The sequence below is a fragment of the Ambystoma mexicanum genome, chromosome 2q, assembly GCF_040938575.1.
Source record: "Ambystoma mexicanum isolate Mex_15411 chromosome 2q, UKY_AmexF1_1, whole genome shotgun sequence".
NCBI classification, from domain to species: Eukaryota; Metazoa; Chordata; class Amphibia; order Caudata; family Ambystomatidae; genus Ambystoma; species Ambystoma mexicanum.
In genome coordinates this window covers 319478340-319492084 of record NC_090924.1, presented here as the reverse complement: position 1 = coordinate 319492084, position 13745 = coordinate 319478340, and the positions used below count along the sequence as shown (strand labels likewise).

Here is a 13745-nt window from a genome sequence, read left to right as displayed (position 1 = left end):
CAGCAATGAACTCTGTGTGCTGGAGGTTTAGTGCTTCTAATCAATTTTTGACCAACAGCTCCTTCCTCAGTTCCCGAACGTGAGAAGGCTTTGTGCTAAAGAGAGTGCAAATTTGGTTTGTTGCAAGTGCCATGATGTGCATGAGATTAAAGTGGTGAAGATGTAGCGTGTGTGTCTTGTGTAGAATCATCTGACAAAATGGCGACATTGAGAGAACCAAGCCTTACCACAGGGAACGCAGTCCCCTTTCCTTTTAGATGAATTGGGTCTTGTAGAAGTGCTTAATTCATAAGGTATGTATTAACTCAACTACAATGACTTAATTCTTAATTAAAAGCTAACAATGACATTCACCAATTTTTCACTTTCGACTGAAATTCATCAAAGAAATGATCACAGGTTTCTTCTGTGCAGGCCACACACACTACAAGTTCACCAGTTTTACATATCATGCATATTTTCTTTCGGAGCAGACTGCTGACATTTTTGGATTCCGCCTAAGCATAATTAAAACTGCTGATCTCGATAAAGGATATTTAATGTTCTGGCTTTTTCATCGAGCTTTACTTTATTGTTATTCTTTCACCAATCACCACTTCTTCAGTACCTTAAATAAAAATATAAATTAAGAAACACATAATTTCCAGTAACGATTTCACAAATTGCAATGCCCTTTAAAACAGTACAGCGAACGGGCCACTGTGAGGCCTTATTGGACATACAAAGAAAAACAGACCAGATCAGGAAGCTGTCAAAGGAGGAAAAACTTTCAGACGAAAATCTTTTTTTAACAGAGAAGCTACCTTTTCGCCTCTTTGGCACTGAAAGGATTAATGCTCTCTTAAGTCATGTGAGTGATACACTGTAAAACGTGTATAGCAGAGGGTCTTGGAACCAAAACTAGTTTTTCTGGAATCCTTGTATCTAAAAAGTGGACTTTCCTCATTGAAAATGTTCCTGGTCGCATGGCCCCAGCTTCAGTTTAGGAACTAGCGGTGCTTCACACCGTGCAGGTTGTCATGGAAAATGTATCTTTTCTAGTGCACAGAGTTCATTTCTCTCCTCCACAGATTGAGGTGTTTTGGACCGTGCTTGAATTTCACAGTTTTACGTTCGGACCAGGCTGTGCGGACCTTTCCAGATTCGGCTGCAGAGCAAACTCTCAGATCTCTCTTCCAAACACAATGGAATCACTGCCGCAAATGTGCAGTAGTTTGCGTCACAAGTGATGCCTTCCAGGTATTTCAAAGGTTTGATGGTTGCGTTACACCCCTCTCAGGTAGTCTCTGAAACCTCAGAAGAAGCCCTTCCCTTAATGACAAGAGGTGGAGAGAGGCTGGCATTCAGAACCTCTTCTCACAGTCATTGTAATTCCATTTGAAGGGTCCAGCTGCGGTGTGGTGAGGCTGTGGGTCCAGGCCAGAGTGCATGATGGGAAGATATAGGTCATCCATGTTCGGCATCACCAACACCTTCTGCAGAATGAAAGAACAGGACAGGTTTTTGCAAAGCACGGACTCAGCCCCTCCCTCCAGCAAACCGCCCCCGATATTTAAGACTCAGATTTTGTGATTCTGTGGATATAGAGACTCCAAACCAGCTATCCACCTTCAATTCATTTCTGTAACATTTTGCACAAATGACAGATCCGCTGACATGCGTTCCACGCTAATCTTGAGATTTTTCAAAAATATTCATCATCCAATTTATAATTGTACTATCTTCTACTTTCATAGATCCTTTTCATACCATCATTTTGTCCTTTGGATATACTAACCAAGGGAGACGGGAGTACTGTGGGGGTCAAGGGAGCCCCCTGCTCAGTAATACGATGCCTGGTGGTGGTAAATAGGGGATTGCCGCCAAGGCTGGCAAACGAGGCCTAGATCACGTGTCTTCAAAAGAGAGCCAGTGGAATATCCATAACTGGATTAGAAAACTCCTCCAATAGGCAAGCAGCTCAGGAGAGCCAGAAATATATAAGGTCCAGAAGTACAAGCAGATAGCAGGAGTACCAGCATGGTGTACGTCTGACATGGATTACGGACTGAACTCTAAAGCAAATCATATGACAGAGACAGCAATCAGCATTCAGCTAAAGGCACACGTTCATATAGGAGAGGTAGGTCCCTGCAAAGTTCCCAGGCAGAGTTGTGAGGCATGAGAACCAGTTTCCCACGAACTTCTCAGGCAAGATTATGGTTTAGGAAGCAGTCACAACACTGCTGACTGACCCTAGCATGACCCTAACATGATGAGCATACAAACCAAATAAAGAGAAACATCTCCTCACTGGGAGTTAAGGAAGCAGAGGGGTTACCCACAATGAGAGAAGGTGGGCACACAAAGCCAATGCTAATCAGAGCCCTTATTGCCCCAATCATCCTCTTACCAACAGTAAATGAATATTGTGCTATGTGTCAGGTGATTAAAAGTGAATTGCGGAAGATATATTCTTCGTGGAAACAGACCGGCAAGAAAGTAGAGAGGAGTATTGTCAGAGAGACATTAGGATATATTCAGTGAAAGTGAGGAAGGACTTTTGGGGCAGAGGTGTTCTTCGATCGGGTGGTTTGACTTTCAAGTTATTTGAGATGGAGCTTGTGGTCTCATCTGAATGCATGAGTGTTGGTAAGATTATTGATGTCAGGGGATAGGGAGCTCATAGGTGCGGGTGAGTAGAGAAACGGAGCAGAAGCGAGAATGAGCGCAGGGAGGGTGGGGTACGCTGAGGAGAGTGGTGAGAGAAGAGAGAAGCCAGGTGGTGGGCTCAGTCCATGAACGGATGTAGAAACTAGTAGTAGGAATTTAGAAGGGGGACAGTGGCACATACAGAGCCACAAGGCGACAGCGGGGAGAGGGACTGAAAACTGGGGAGATTGTGAAACATGCGAGTGACTAAATTAAGAATTTTATCAGATGGGGCAAAGGAGTAAGAAGGGCAGCCCGAGAGGAGCATCACGCATTAGTCGATGTGGCTGAGTAGCCAAGTGGCGATCAGAGTTTGAGTAGAATGATGGGTGCGAAGATACCGATTCGTCCTTGTTCTTTAACTTGTTCATTCTTGCTGAGTTGGCTATAAAGGTGACAAAGTGATGGAGATTAAGTTCACTGTAACAAATTACCTAAAGGTAACACGTTTTGGGGTTGGGACAAGGAGACTGCGATGAAAGATTCCAGCAAGAAGAGTAGGAGTGGGGCATTGAGGGCTTGGAGATAAATTACTTTCGCATTTCAGGAGTTGGGCACAAGACAGCAAAGTGCCACCCAGTTTTGGGCGGCAAAAAGGCAGCTACTGATCTTTGAGGAAAGTACATGGGTGGGGATAAAAAAGGAGAAGAGTGCTGTATGCAAAAAGGTGGTAGGAGAACACAAAGAAGGAGATACATTTGCCTAGGGAAGAGGTGAAAGGAGTAAAGAGGAGTGGGACAAATACAGAGCCCTGGTGGACTTTACTGGTAGCGAGACAGGATCTGAGGTATCCATGTTCCAGGGCGTGAAGAGGGAAGGATGGAGAGATAAGAAGGGATCCAGGTAAGTTCAGTCTCTTGGTCTTGGATCACAAGTTTAGATAAGATCTGAGGAGGATAAGGATGGAGGTGAGCTTTCTATGGGCTGAAGAGGCATGGAAATAGGAAACACGGCTTAGGGATATTTCAGTAGTGTGACGAATGCAGAACACAGATTGGAGAGCATCGGCCAGTTTATTACTCTCGGGACAAGCGAGACAGGCCAAAAGCTGACGACAGGGCTGCTAGGATGACAAGTTGGTTTTGAAGAATTGGGAGAAAGTGGTCATTTTGTGCGAGGTGTGAAAGTATCCACTGAAGAGGGAAAGCTTGACGAGAGATGATAGCAACAGCTTAAAGGTTGATTTGTGTAGCAAAAAGATCTACTGGAGCGTAGGAAGGATTGGCTTTCCATGCAATGGGAGCCATGCTAGGGGCGCAGGCTGAACAGAAGGAGGGAAGGCAAGCTAGGGTGGAGGTGAGAGGTGATGGACAGGATGCAGTGTTAGGAGGGAGGGCAGAATGAATGGTGAGAGTGTCACGGATCTTCAGGATCTTAGATGAACAAAAAGAAGGCAAAGTCGTTGGCTGAGAGTGAGGATCAAATTGCTCGAGGACGGGTGTCAGCATGGCTTGTAGGGTTGAGGACAGTTTGTGCGGGTGACAGCGGAAAGGGGAAATGAGTTTGGTGAAGTAGTGGGACTTGGCATGGTTCAGGGCTGTTGTGCATTTTCAGAAGGTGTTCATGTTTGTGTACGGAAGTGTTGGGGGCGGGATTTGCATCACTGTTAGAGGTGGAGTTGGATGGCATCCTATAGTTGGCGAATCAAGTTGAAGGTAAGGGGTGTAGTGCGTCAAGGTGGAGCAGGTTAGTGGTTTTAAATGGGGCTGTTAAGGGCGAAGTATAAGTGCCAACTTGCTTGTCCCTCCAATTAATTCTGCCTTATAGGTAGAGGGTCTCTGGCCTCTCATGGAGCCTATACCGGCAAAGGGATGCTACATAACAAAATAGAGCAAGGTCAATGCATTTCAAAGACTTGCCTAAAAGACATACAACTTTACAGGCAGACAAAGCACAGTGCTCTTTGGACCTGCCCCTCCGAAGAATGCTTCGCTAGAGATAAAGGAAGCATTACCATTGCCTCAGTCCCCCCCCCCAAAGTCAGCCCATCCATGAAATTCCCTATTACTCTTGCAAGAGGTCCACTGCCTCCTAAAGTTTGTCTGCATTAAAGGTGCAAGGACACCATGGCTCCCTAGCTTCTGTAAACCCAAGGTATACTACCTTAATCAAATAGGCATCTAGTTCCCCCTAAAGCCTGCCCATCCAAGGAATACCCCATTAAAGATAAAGGGATAAAGCGCCCCCAACAGCCTTTCCATCCATGACATGAAAGATAGAAGGAGCCCAGTGCCTTTTAATCCTGCCCCATTAGGTTACCTTACAAATAGAGAGGATGAAGGGCTCCCAAATGCCTACTCCTCCACAGCACATTACCTTACATATCGAGAAGTCCAGTGGCCCTGGCACCAGTGCCTCCAACGCCTACAAGATACGAGGAGCCTCTCATTCCAAGGCATTCCTCTAAGCAGATACTGGGAGCACGGGGATACAACCATGCCTTTCCTTGCAAGACTGCGGTCAAACAGACATCACTCCATTAGCGACTTGGCGTGCCTTTCTAGTGTCTTGCTACGCTATCGCCATAGACAGCCTCTGACAAGTCAAGCAGATCACGGTTGCTCTTGTAGATGCAAACTGTGACCTGTGCTGGTGATATGATTGGGAATGTCTTCCTAGGTCATCATTGGTCTGCTCTCATTATAGTGTTGCTTTACTCCCTGCCAGAGAATAATGCTGGGACGGGGTACCTGAAACTCATGCTCCAGTTTCTTCTCAATCCATTCCAGGACGTGGATGAAGGTAACTTCTCGCTCCCCAAGCTTCGGGCGCACCTTCAGCTCCAGCCGCGGGGGAATCCTGAAGCTGTACCTTTGAGAGGAAAGGAGAGGCCAAGAATTTGGGCACTATCTCACAGAGCTTCACACGTATTGGAAAGTTACTACACTTCACAATGGCGCATACATAGCAGTTACACATGTTCGTAGGCCAGACCACGAGGGACGGTATGCGTCAGGCATGGTGTTTCAGCTCTTGAACTCTGCATTTCTTTAATCAAAGTCCCATTCTGTTAAAATACACATGACTTCAACACCAGGCAGGGAATTTCAAAAGAATTGCATAAAAGCCCACAGTTTCCACTTTTCTAGAGGCAGACCTGATCCCACTTGAAACACTTGTGTATAGGCGCGTTATGAATGCCATATCATATCACATCCCACAAAACATCGTTTTTAACATTACAGAGTTTGTATATTACAGTTTTCTACAAAACACCCCAACAAAATTAATAACATGTTACTACTAGTATTTACTTTATACAAGAACAAATATAATCAACTTTTGCTACTTGTCTTGATCTTTATATACATAAGTAAAATACAAGCACCTTTTCCTACCATTTAGACTAGATAAACTGGAGCACTGACACAACTGTTGTTTTTTTATAAGGACAATTAATTTGCGTGAGCAGTAGCAGATTGTCAAGAGTGATAAAATGTTTTCTGACAAAGAGACAATATCGAAATAATTAGCACATCAAGTTCAATACATCTGATTCTCCATGGAGGCACAGATATTAACATTTGACAGCTGTGACAGGACCCAGCAGAGTAACCTCCGGAACCCCAAGCTCAGAACGTTACTCAGCCTTGTGTGTTGTGATGCTCTGTTGCGTATGAAGATATTGGCAGAAAGGCACAAGTTGTAACGCGATTATACGAGCTGCAGGAACAATGCTGGATGCAATGACTGTAGTGCCATGCGTGTGGATTGGATTGGATTGGAACTTTGGAGCGTGAACTTTGAATATGTGGGACTTCCTTTCTCGTGAGTATTACTTTCCCGAAACTGAAATGGGAATGTCAAAGCCGACAGTACTGTATTTTGTATAGGGTCCTGGGTGTACATGCGCCATGGACCGAGCTGAACCGCAGCCATCTTCATAGATGAAGCAGCAAAATGCACCGATTATTAGGGACGAGGGGCAGAAAGAAAGTTGATTGGTTGGCACACACACACACACAGGAGCAGAAAAGGCTGTGCACGTGTTATGCTAGCCTCTGTCCAGGCCACGGGTATGCCCAGTTACCGGCTCCGCATCACCTTTGAAGGCGAGTTTTTACTGCCTGAGAACCGAAATAAAGAATCACGTGGCAGCTAGTTCCTGAGTCAGGTACTGTTGCGTGTGGTGGAAAGATTCACTATAGGAGTGGTCTGTATTGCGGGGATTGTCTGAATGGAATTGCAGAGGGCCCAAATTATACTGTAAACCCATATAACCCAAGGTCGGAGGATGTACCGTTAGGAAGTTCATTGTTAATGTAACCGACTATATGTATCATGTTTATTTTCTAAATGAGGCTCATTGACGAGAACCCTGTAAACACACAGAGGTATCTTTACTCGGGAGCCACAATTTTGGAACAGGGATACTAATCTGGTTTCCTGGCCATTTCTACACTGCTGTATGGAAATAAACTGTGTCTCTAACTTTGCTGCCTGGTTTTCCAGTTGAATTATTGGTGAAAGGGTGTGAAAGTCAACAGAAACTATACCTAAGGAAGAAATCTACTTCTACCGGAGAAACTGAAGAGGGAGCGTGCATTGTTGAAGTGGCCACTACATTATTACATTATTACACGTGCAATGATAATATAGTGTTAGCACCCTGTTCCAAGGGCTGGAACGGAGGGTAACGGCCTGACAGCCCGAGTTATAACAAGGGCACTGGGATGTTACCCCCATTCCAGTCCTTGGAACAGGGTGCTAACGCTACTAGCACCCCTGGTTACCAAAGCGGTAACCCGGGGTGTTAAAAAATTGTATTTTCATTCAAAGAACGGGACGCGTGCAGCGTCCTGTTCTTTGAATGAAAATACTGTGCCAAGATGGCCACCATGGAAGTTGAATGTGGGCTCTGTTCGGTCAGAAAATATTATTGTCCCTATGGTTCGACCATGTGCTTTTAACCATAATTTGATCGATCGTGCAAACATTTCCTATGCACCACCCGAGTTTTCGTCTCTTGAACACAAGCAAAATCAGGCAGCAGGGCGCGGCCATCTTGTGATAATCTTATCACTTGCCGCATCGCCCTGGGTGACCTGCGTTTGCGGCACTAAATCATATCCCCCGCCCCTGAGCCTGACATCACTAGACGCGTACCGGCCATTTCACAACGCCAAAGCACGTCTCGTGTCAACATTCTCTGTGCCTCAGCTAATGACATGTCGCCATGGAAACAGCAGGAAGCCTCTTTCCTCGATAAGTATAAACAGAGCGTTTCACAACACACAACAGCAGATTTTCATTTCCATTCCTCTCGCTGTATTTCTTTGAGTATTCTGTGACTCGTTTCTGTGCCCTGGTCAGCTACTTTCGTTGCTCGTAGCCCGTGTGAACAGATACCAGTACGACCCCTATAAAATATTTTTGTTTCTTTACCAAACAATGGCAACAATAATGCCCTACCTGTACGAGCCTGAGTATTCTGAGGAGGAATTACTGGAAAGAGCAAGCTCTGTAAACAATGGGGCTTTGAATGACAGTTGGGCGGACGTTTCAACAGATGAAGAGCCTGGGCCTAGTCGCATGGACGGTGTTTCCACCTGGTGTACCTGCAATTGGTGCGCGCTAATGCCAACCGAGGAGGAGAACTGCTGGTGCCGAGAAAACTCTGGATTCTTGTCCTACATATCGCAAGGCGATCCACAGCCGCAATGCGTTACCCAGCTGCCAGACTTCATGGCAGCCTGCCTCACACGGTCCGTGTTGAAGATTTTGATGGTGCTTATGCATGAACTTCGCGCAACAGTTCGCCCTCGTAATCCAAGTAACGAGTAAGTATACTCTGGTTGTGATGTCAGTTAGGCCACTACTATTTCACGGTTGTCCCCTATATTCTCGTAACTTCAAGATATCATTGTCCTATCCGTTTAGTCTTGCAATTCTCTAGTAATGGTCGCATAAAAGTCGTTCAATATTGTGCTGTGACTAGTTAGCATTTGTCCTGGAAAAAATGCCATTGCACACAAGAATTGTCATTGACAACTAAGGTTTAATACACTTATCTTGGTTATTTAAAAACAGATCGTATCTTTCTCTTTCATAGGTGGTACCGGCTGGTGGCCTATCGTTCGTACATATGGTGGCTTCATGGGAGGCTTGGATACCGCATTCGACGAGTAATACCCGCCTGTGTCGTTGGCACCATTAGACAAACTTTCCCCAGTGACAGCGGTCAGTACAGGGGATTTTCCCTCGCTGAGCTGCAACCAGACCTTTACAATGTCTAGTATTTTTGTGCCATCAAAATAAGAAACCAAATAAAACATAACACATTTTTTATCAATGGTTGTTTCAGTTTTTAAGTGAATCAAGTGTGTCTCCATTCAGCAGTGTTCCGGTGCCTTGTCTGCACGCCTCTCGGCCCATCCATCCCACCCCCCACTATCAAAGGCAGTTCGCACCTGTGGATGTGCGCTGCCATGGGGTGTTGTCAGGGGCGCGAACGGCCAAGGTGCCAAACACCATGTACACTTCAAAAGCTATCTACCCCAGGGTCCATTGTTGTTCACATGGCCTCCTCAGACCCCGTGTCTCCATGCAGGCCTCCCCTGAAGCAGACTGTGCCCCTGCAATCCAAATAAGTGTGTCTCCATTCAGCAGTGTTCCGGTGCCTTGTCTGCACACCTCCCGGCCCATCCATCCCACCACCCACTATCAAAGGCAGTTCGCACCAGTGGATGTGCGCTTCCATGGGGTGCTGTCAGGGGTGCGAACGGCTAAGGTGCCAAACACCATGTAAACTTCAAAAGCTATCCTACGCCCAGGGGCCATTGTTCACATGGCCTCCTCAGACCCCGTGTCTCCAGGCAGGTCTCCCCTGAAGCAGACAGTGCACGTGCAATCCACATAAGTGTGTCTCCATTCAGCAGTGTTCCGGTGCCTTGTCTGCACGCCTCCCAGCCCATCCATCCCACCCCCCACTATCAAAGGCATTTCGCACCAGTGGATGTGCGCTTCCATGGGGTGCTGTCAGGGGCGTGAACGGCCAAGGTGCCAAACACCATGTACACTTCAAAAGCTATCCTACGCCCAGGGACCATTTTTCACATCGCCTCCTCAGACCCCGTGTCTCCAGGCAGGCCTCCCCTGAAGCAGACCGTGCCCCTGCAATCCACATAAGTGTGTCTCCATTGAGCAGTGTTCCGGTGCCTTGTCTGCACGCCTCCTGGCCCATCCATCCCACCCCCCACTATCAAAGGCATTTTGCACCAGTGGATGTGCGCTTCCATTGGGTGCTGTCAGGGGTGTGAACGGCCAAGGTGCCAAACACCATGTACACCCCAAAAGCTATCCTACGCCCAGGGGCCATTGTTCACATGGCCTCCTCAGACCCCGTGTCTCCAGGCAGGCTCCCCTTGAAGCAGGCCGCTCCCCTGCAATACACATAATACCACGACATATACACGTTATTCATTCACAAACACACCCTTTTTTGTAATTCTTTATAAAACACTTGATATTTACCCTGCGAACATCTTTGAGCACTGCAATTCAACTCGTGAACGTGTTACTCTGTGACTGCTTCGAGTGAACTCGTCAGTGTGCTACCTGTGAACATCTCCCTGTTCTCCTGCCACTAATTACTCTGCTTGCTGAATCCAACTGTTTGTTGGTCAAGGTAAGGGCATGTATCCTAATCATATCTCCTTCATTTGTAAATTTATATCTATTCCGAAGTAACGAACTCTGTAGTGCTATGTTAGTTTGTATAATTGCTATTGACTTGAGTTTCTTTTGTTATGTTATCGATATATCAATTTTTATCAGTGTCAATTGGCATCGGATTGCATCCTTCGCGGACCGTGTCTATAATATAAGCATGTTTCCTTTTCATGCACGATAGTACATTCAAGGGACGAGTAACATGTTCTGATTTTCAACACATCAATGAATCGTTTCTGAAATTTATCCCATAATACAGCCGCACACGCTGCACTGGTTTTGCTGTGGTGCTCAAAAGAAAGCGTGCAATGAACAATGTATGGTCCAATTCATTCTTTCTCACATGTTTATGCAAAATAATGTTCTAATAATGTTGACCTTTATTTTGCAGAATTTACAACAATGCCTGCATGTTCTATTTTCGGTTGCCCTTCGAAGACCCATGACAAATTCAAAGGCATTACAATGCATGTATTCCCTAAGACTGTTGATCGAATAAGAGAAAGGGTCAGACATTGCGGATATTCACCGGAAGAGCTTGAAAGTAGAGTCAAACAAGTCTTGGAGGACAAGAGGGGTCATCGATACCGCATCTGCAGCCTGCACATCGACCCGGATATGTGCGACACATCCTTGTACACAAAGAGGAATCAACTGAGAACAACTCCAAAATTGCTCCCAAACGCTATTCCGACTTTATTCGTGAAAATGCCGCCACAGGTGAGTCACGCTTCTGGATTTAGCTTTCTGCCTGTATTTTTGGTGTAAATGTCACTTATAGTACTTTCCATATTTATGTGATTGAATAGCTGTTGAAATAATGACTATTTTGCTAAACATCAGTCCTTGTTTTGTAGAACCCACATAGAAAAATGATTTATGGGGACGGATAACTATGCTATATTATGCATTTCAATAAGCATAATTTTCTCGTATTCAGTCTCCTTACATGCCACTTTTAATGTTGGAATTTCTAAATCGAATAATACTTTCCCTTTACCACTCCATGACTAAACACTGAATATGAAGCAACAATATTCAACTTCCATGTCTTGCCTGGAGTCATCAAGAACTTTGAGCACGTATCAGGTAATCTTACCTAGCTATTCTGTTCCAGACTGGTTTTATGCACGGAATTCTAGATAATGTGATCATATTTTCACAACGTATCATTGCTTTACACAATGTTTCATTCCTACTTTACAATTGATATTTACCTTTGTCGTCTTTCCAAATTGTGTGTCCAGTTTCCAATCTTTTCGTCCTTACTAATGCAAGTACTGTGTTTCAGGGAGATGCTAAAGCGTCCACTACAATTACAACATCCCTCGTAGTAGATCCGGTGCCAGAGGTATGGGTCTTCACATTTCAATAGGACGAGATAATCTGATCATCTTTACATATCGTGTAATTGTTTTACACAATGTTTCATTCCTACTTTACTATTGATATGTACCTTTGTCTTCTTTCCAAATTGTGTGTCCAGTTTCCAATCTTTTCGTCCTTACTAATGCAAGTACTGTGTTTCAGGGAGATGCTGCAGCGTCCTCTACAATGACATTATCCCTTGTAGTTGTTCCGTAACCAGACCCTGCAGTTGATCCGGAGCCAGAGGTATGCGTACTGACAGTACCATCTAATGAAAGAAAGTCGGTCTAATTATATGTGTAATGCAAATGACTTATTTTAAATGGATACTATTTTTTTAGGGATGTATACAAGATCTGTATATTGAACCGGAGGAACGTGGATCTGAGTCGGTGCGCCAGTTTGCTGATGTTAGAGTAAAGAAGGTTTCAAAGAAAAGAAATAAAAATAAGGTTAGTTATAAACACTTTATATTGTTGGCAATAGTTTTGTGCTAAGAACTTCATTATATGCTTTTTTTAATGTAAATTGTACAACACTGTATGTTGGATTTACTCTGAACATCCCTTTTCCTATCTGTCCTGTAGTTGCCCGATGGAGTACGGACTATGCAGACACGACAGCGATACAAATGACAGATGCTGCTTGCCAAACTGTTTTCACCATGGAGGAACTGTTCATTGAGGCACGGCGTGTTCACACTCGAGATGCCTATGTCCAATGGCCAGAAAATGAATTTAATATGACCGGCGATTCCAGCAAAGTGTTTTTGGACCATTGCTACAATGCGCCTGCTCCGCCAGAGGAAGGTCAAATTGAATTTATAGATGATAGTTTAACATTACTAGATGAGCACTTGACCCAATCGACACCCGCCAAAAAAATGCCCCCCAAAAAACAGTCCACATTGATGTTTTCTCCTATCCATGGTCAAGTAACAGATGTTGAAATGACAGAAACTGAAGCATCAACACTATTGACCGACGAAACAGACAAAGATATCGACTATATGTCCGGTTTGGCTGATATGTCCACAATGGTTCAGTCCAAAACAACAATGTTGCCAGATGACAGTATAATAAAAGAGGCCAAATACATAGTATTTGACAGCAGCTTGATGGAGATTATAAAGATGCTGAAATGTGTGCATTCAGTGGGAGAGGAAGTATGTGGAAAGCCATTGGTGAGCGTGACTCGTCTAACACAAGGCAGTAACCTCAAAATACATGCCACCTGTGAAAAGTCACATAAAGCATTTTCATAGTCCACTCAACCGATGCTGGGGAAACTGCCAGCTGGCAATCTACTGTGTGCAGCAGCTTTACTTTTCAGTGGCTCTAGTTTCACGAAGTTATCCAGTTTCTTTCAGTTTGTGGGATTCCATTTAATTTCTTAAACGCAATACTACAAATACTAACCTGATTATCCCTGCCATTAGCGGTGCTTGGAAAATTGAACAATTGGCTATTCAAAGTACATGCCCCGACAAATGGTTCAGGCTAGCCGGCGATGGACAGTGTGACAGCCCCAGATTTTCTGTAGTACTGCACCTACCATCTTCAGGACATGGAAAGTAAGAAAATTGTGAGTTTGGTGGTCGTGCAGGTGTCCCAATGTTAATCCTCGATGGCCATGGAGAAACTTGGTTTTATAAAATCACTGGAAGATCTACAATCGAGGAAAATGCAAATCGACCTCATAGCCACGGACAGACACATTTCAATAGCCAAGACAATGAGAGAGCAGTATCCAAATATTAAACAACAATTTGATGTATGGCATGTTGCCAAATCAATAAATAAAAAAATCTCGGCTGCAGGGAAAAAAAAAGGTTTGGAAAGTATTTCACAGTGGTCCCAGTCTTTCAGCAACCATCTTTGGTGGAGCTCCAAAACATGTGATGGGTCTGTGGAAATTCTACTGGAAAAATGGCGGTCACTAATGCACCACTGTTCCAACGTTCACCACTGGACAGAAAACCAACATCTCTACCAATGTGAACATGGCCCTTTGTC

The 13745-nt window shown here is 44.7% G+C and overlaps 1 protein-coding gene across 2 annotated transcripts in view; it reads right to left on the bottom strand.

Moving 5' to 3' along the window:
• Positions 1-373: 373 nt before the first annotated feature.
• LOC138569372 (testis-expressed protein 2-like) overlaps positions 374-13745 on the bottom strand; it is a 436050-nt gene continuing 422678 nt past the window's right edge. The window contains exons 11-12 of one of the 2 annotated variants that reach the window (XM_069647297.1): positions 5382-5502; positions 374-1475 (exon numbers count right to left, since the gene is read on the bottom strand). In XM_069647297.1, the coding sequence (XP_069503398.1) occupies positions 1344-1475; positions 5382-5502 (253 nt within the window). In that variant the 3' untranslated portion in view covers positions 374-1343. The remainder of the gene's footprint in view (positions 1476-5381; positions 5503-13745) is intronic. The other variant, XM_069647296.1, reaches the window with a different exon arrangement.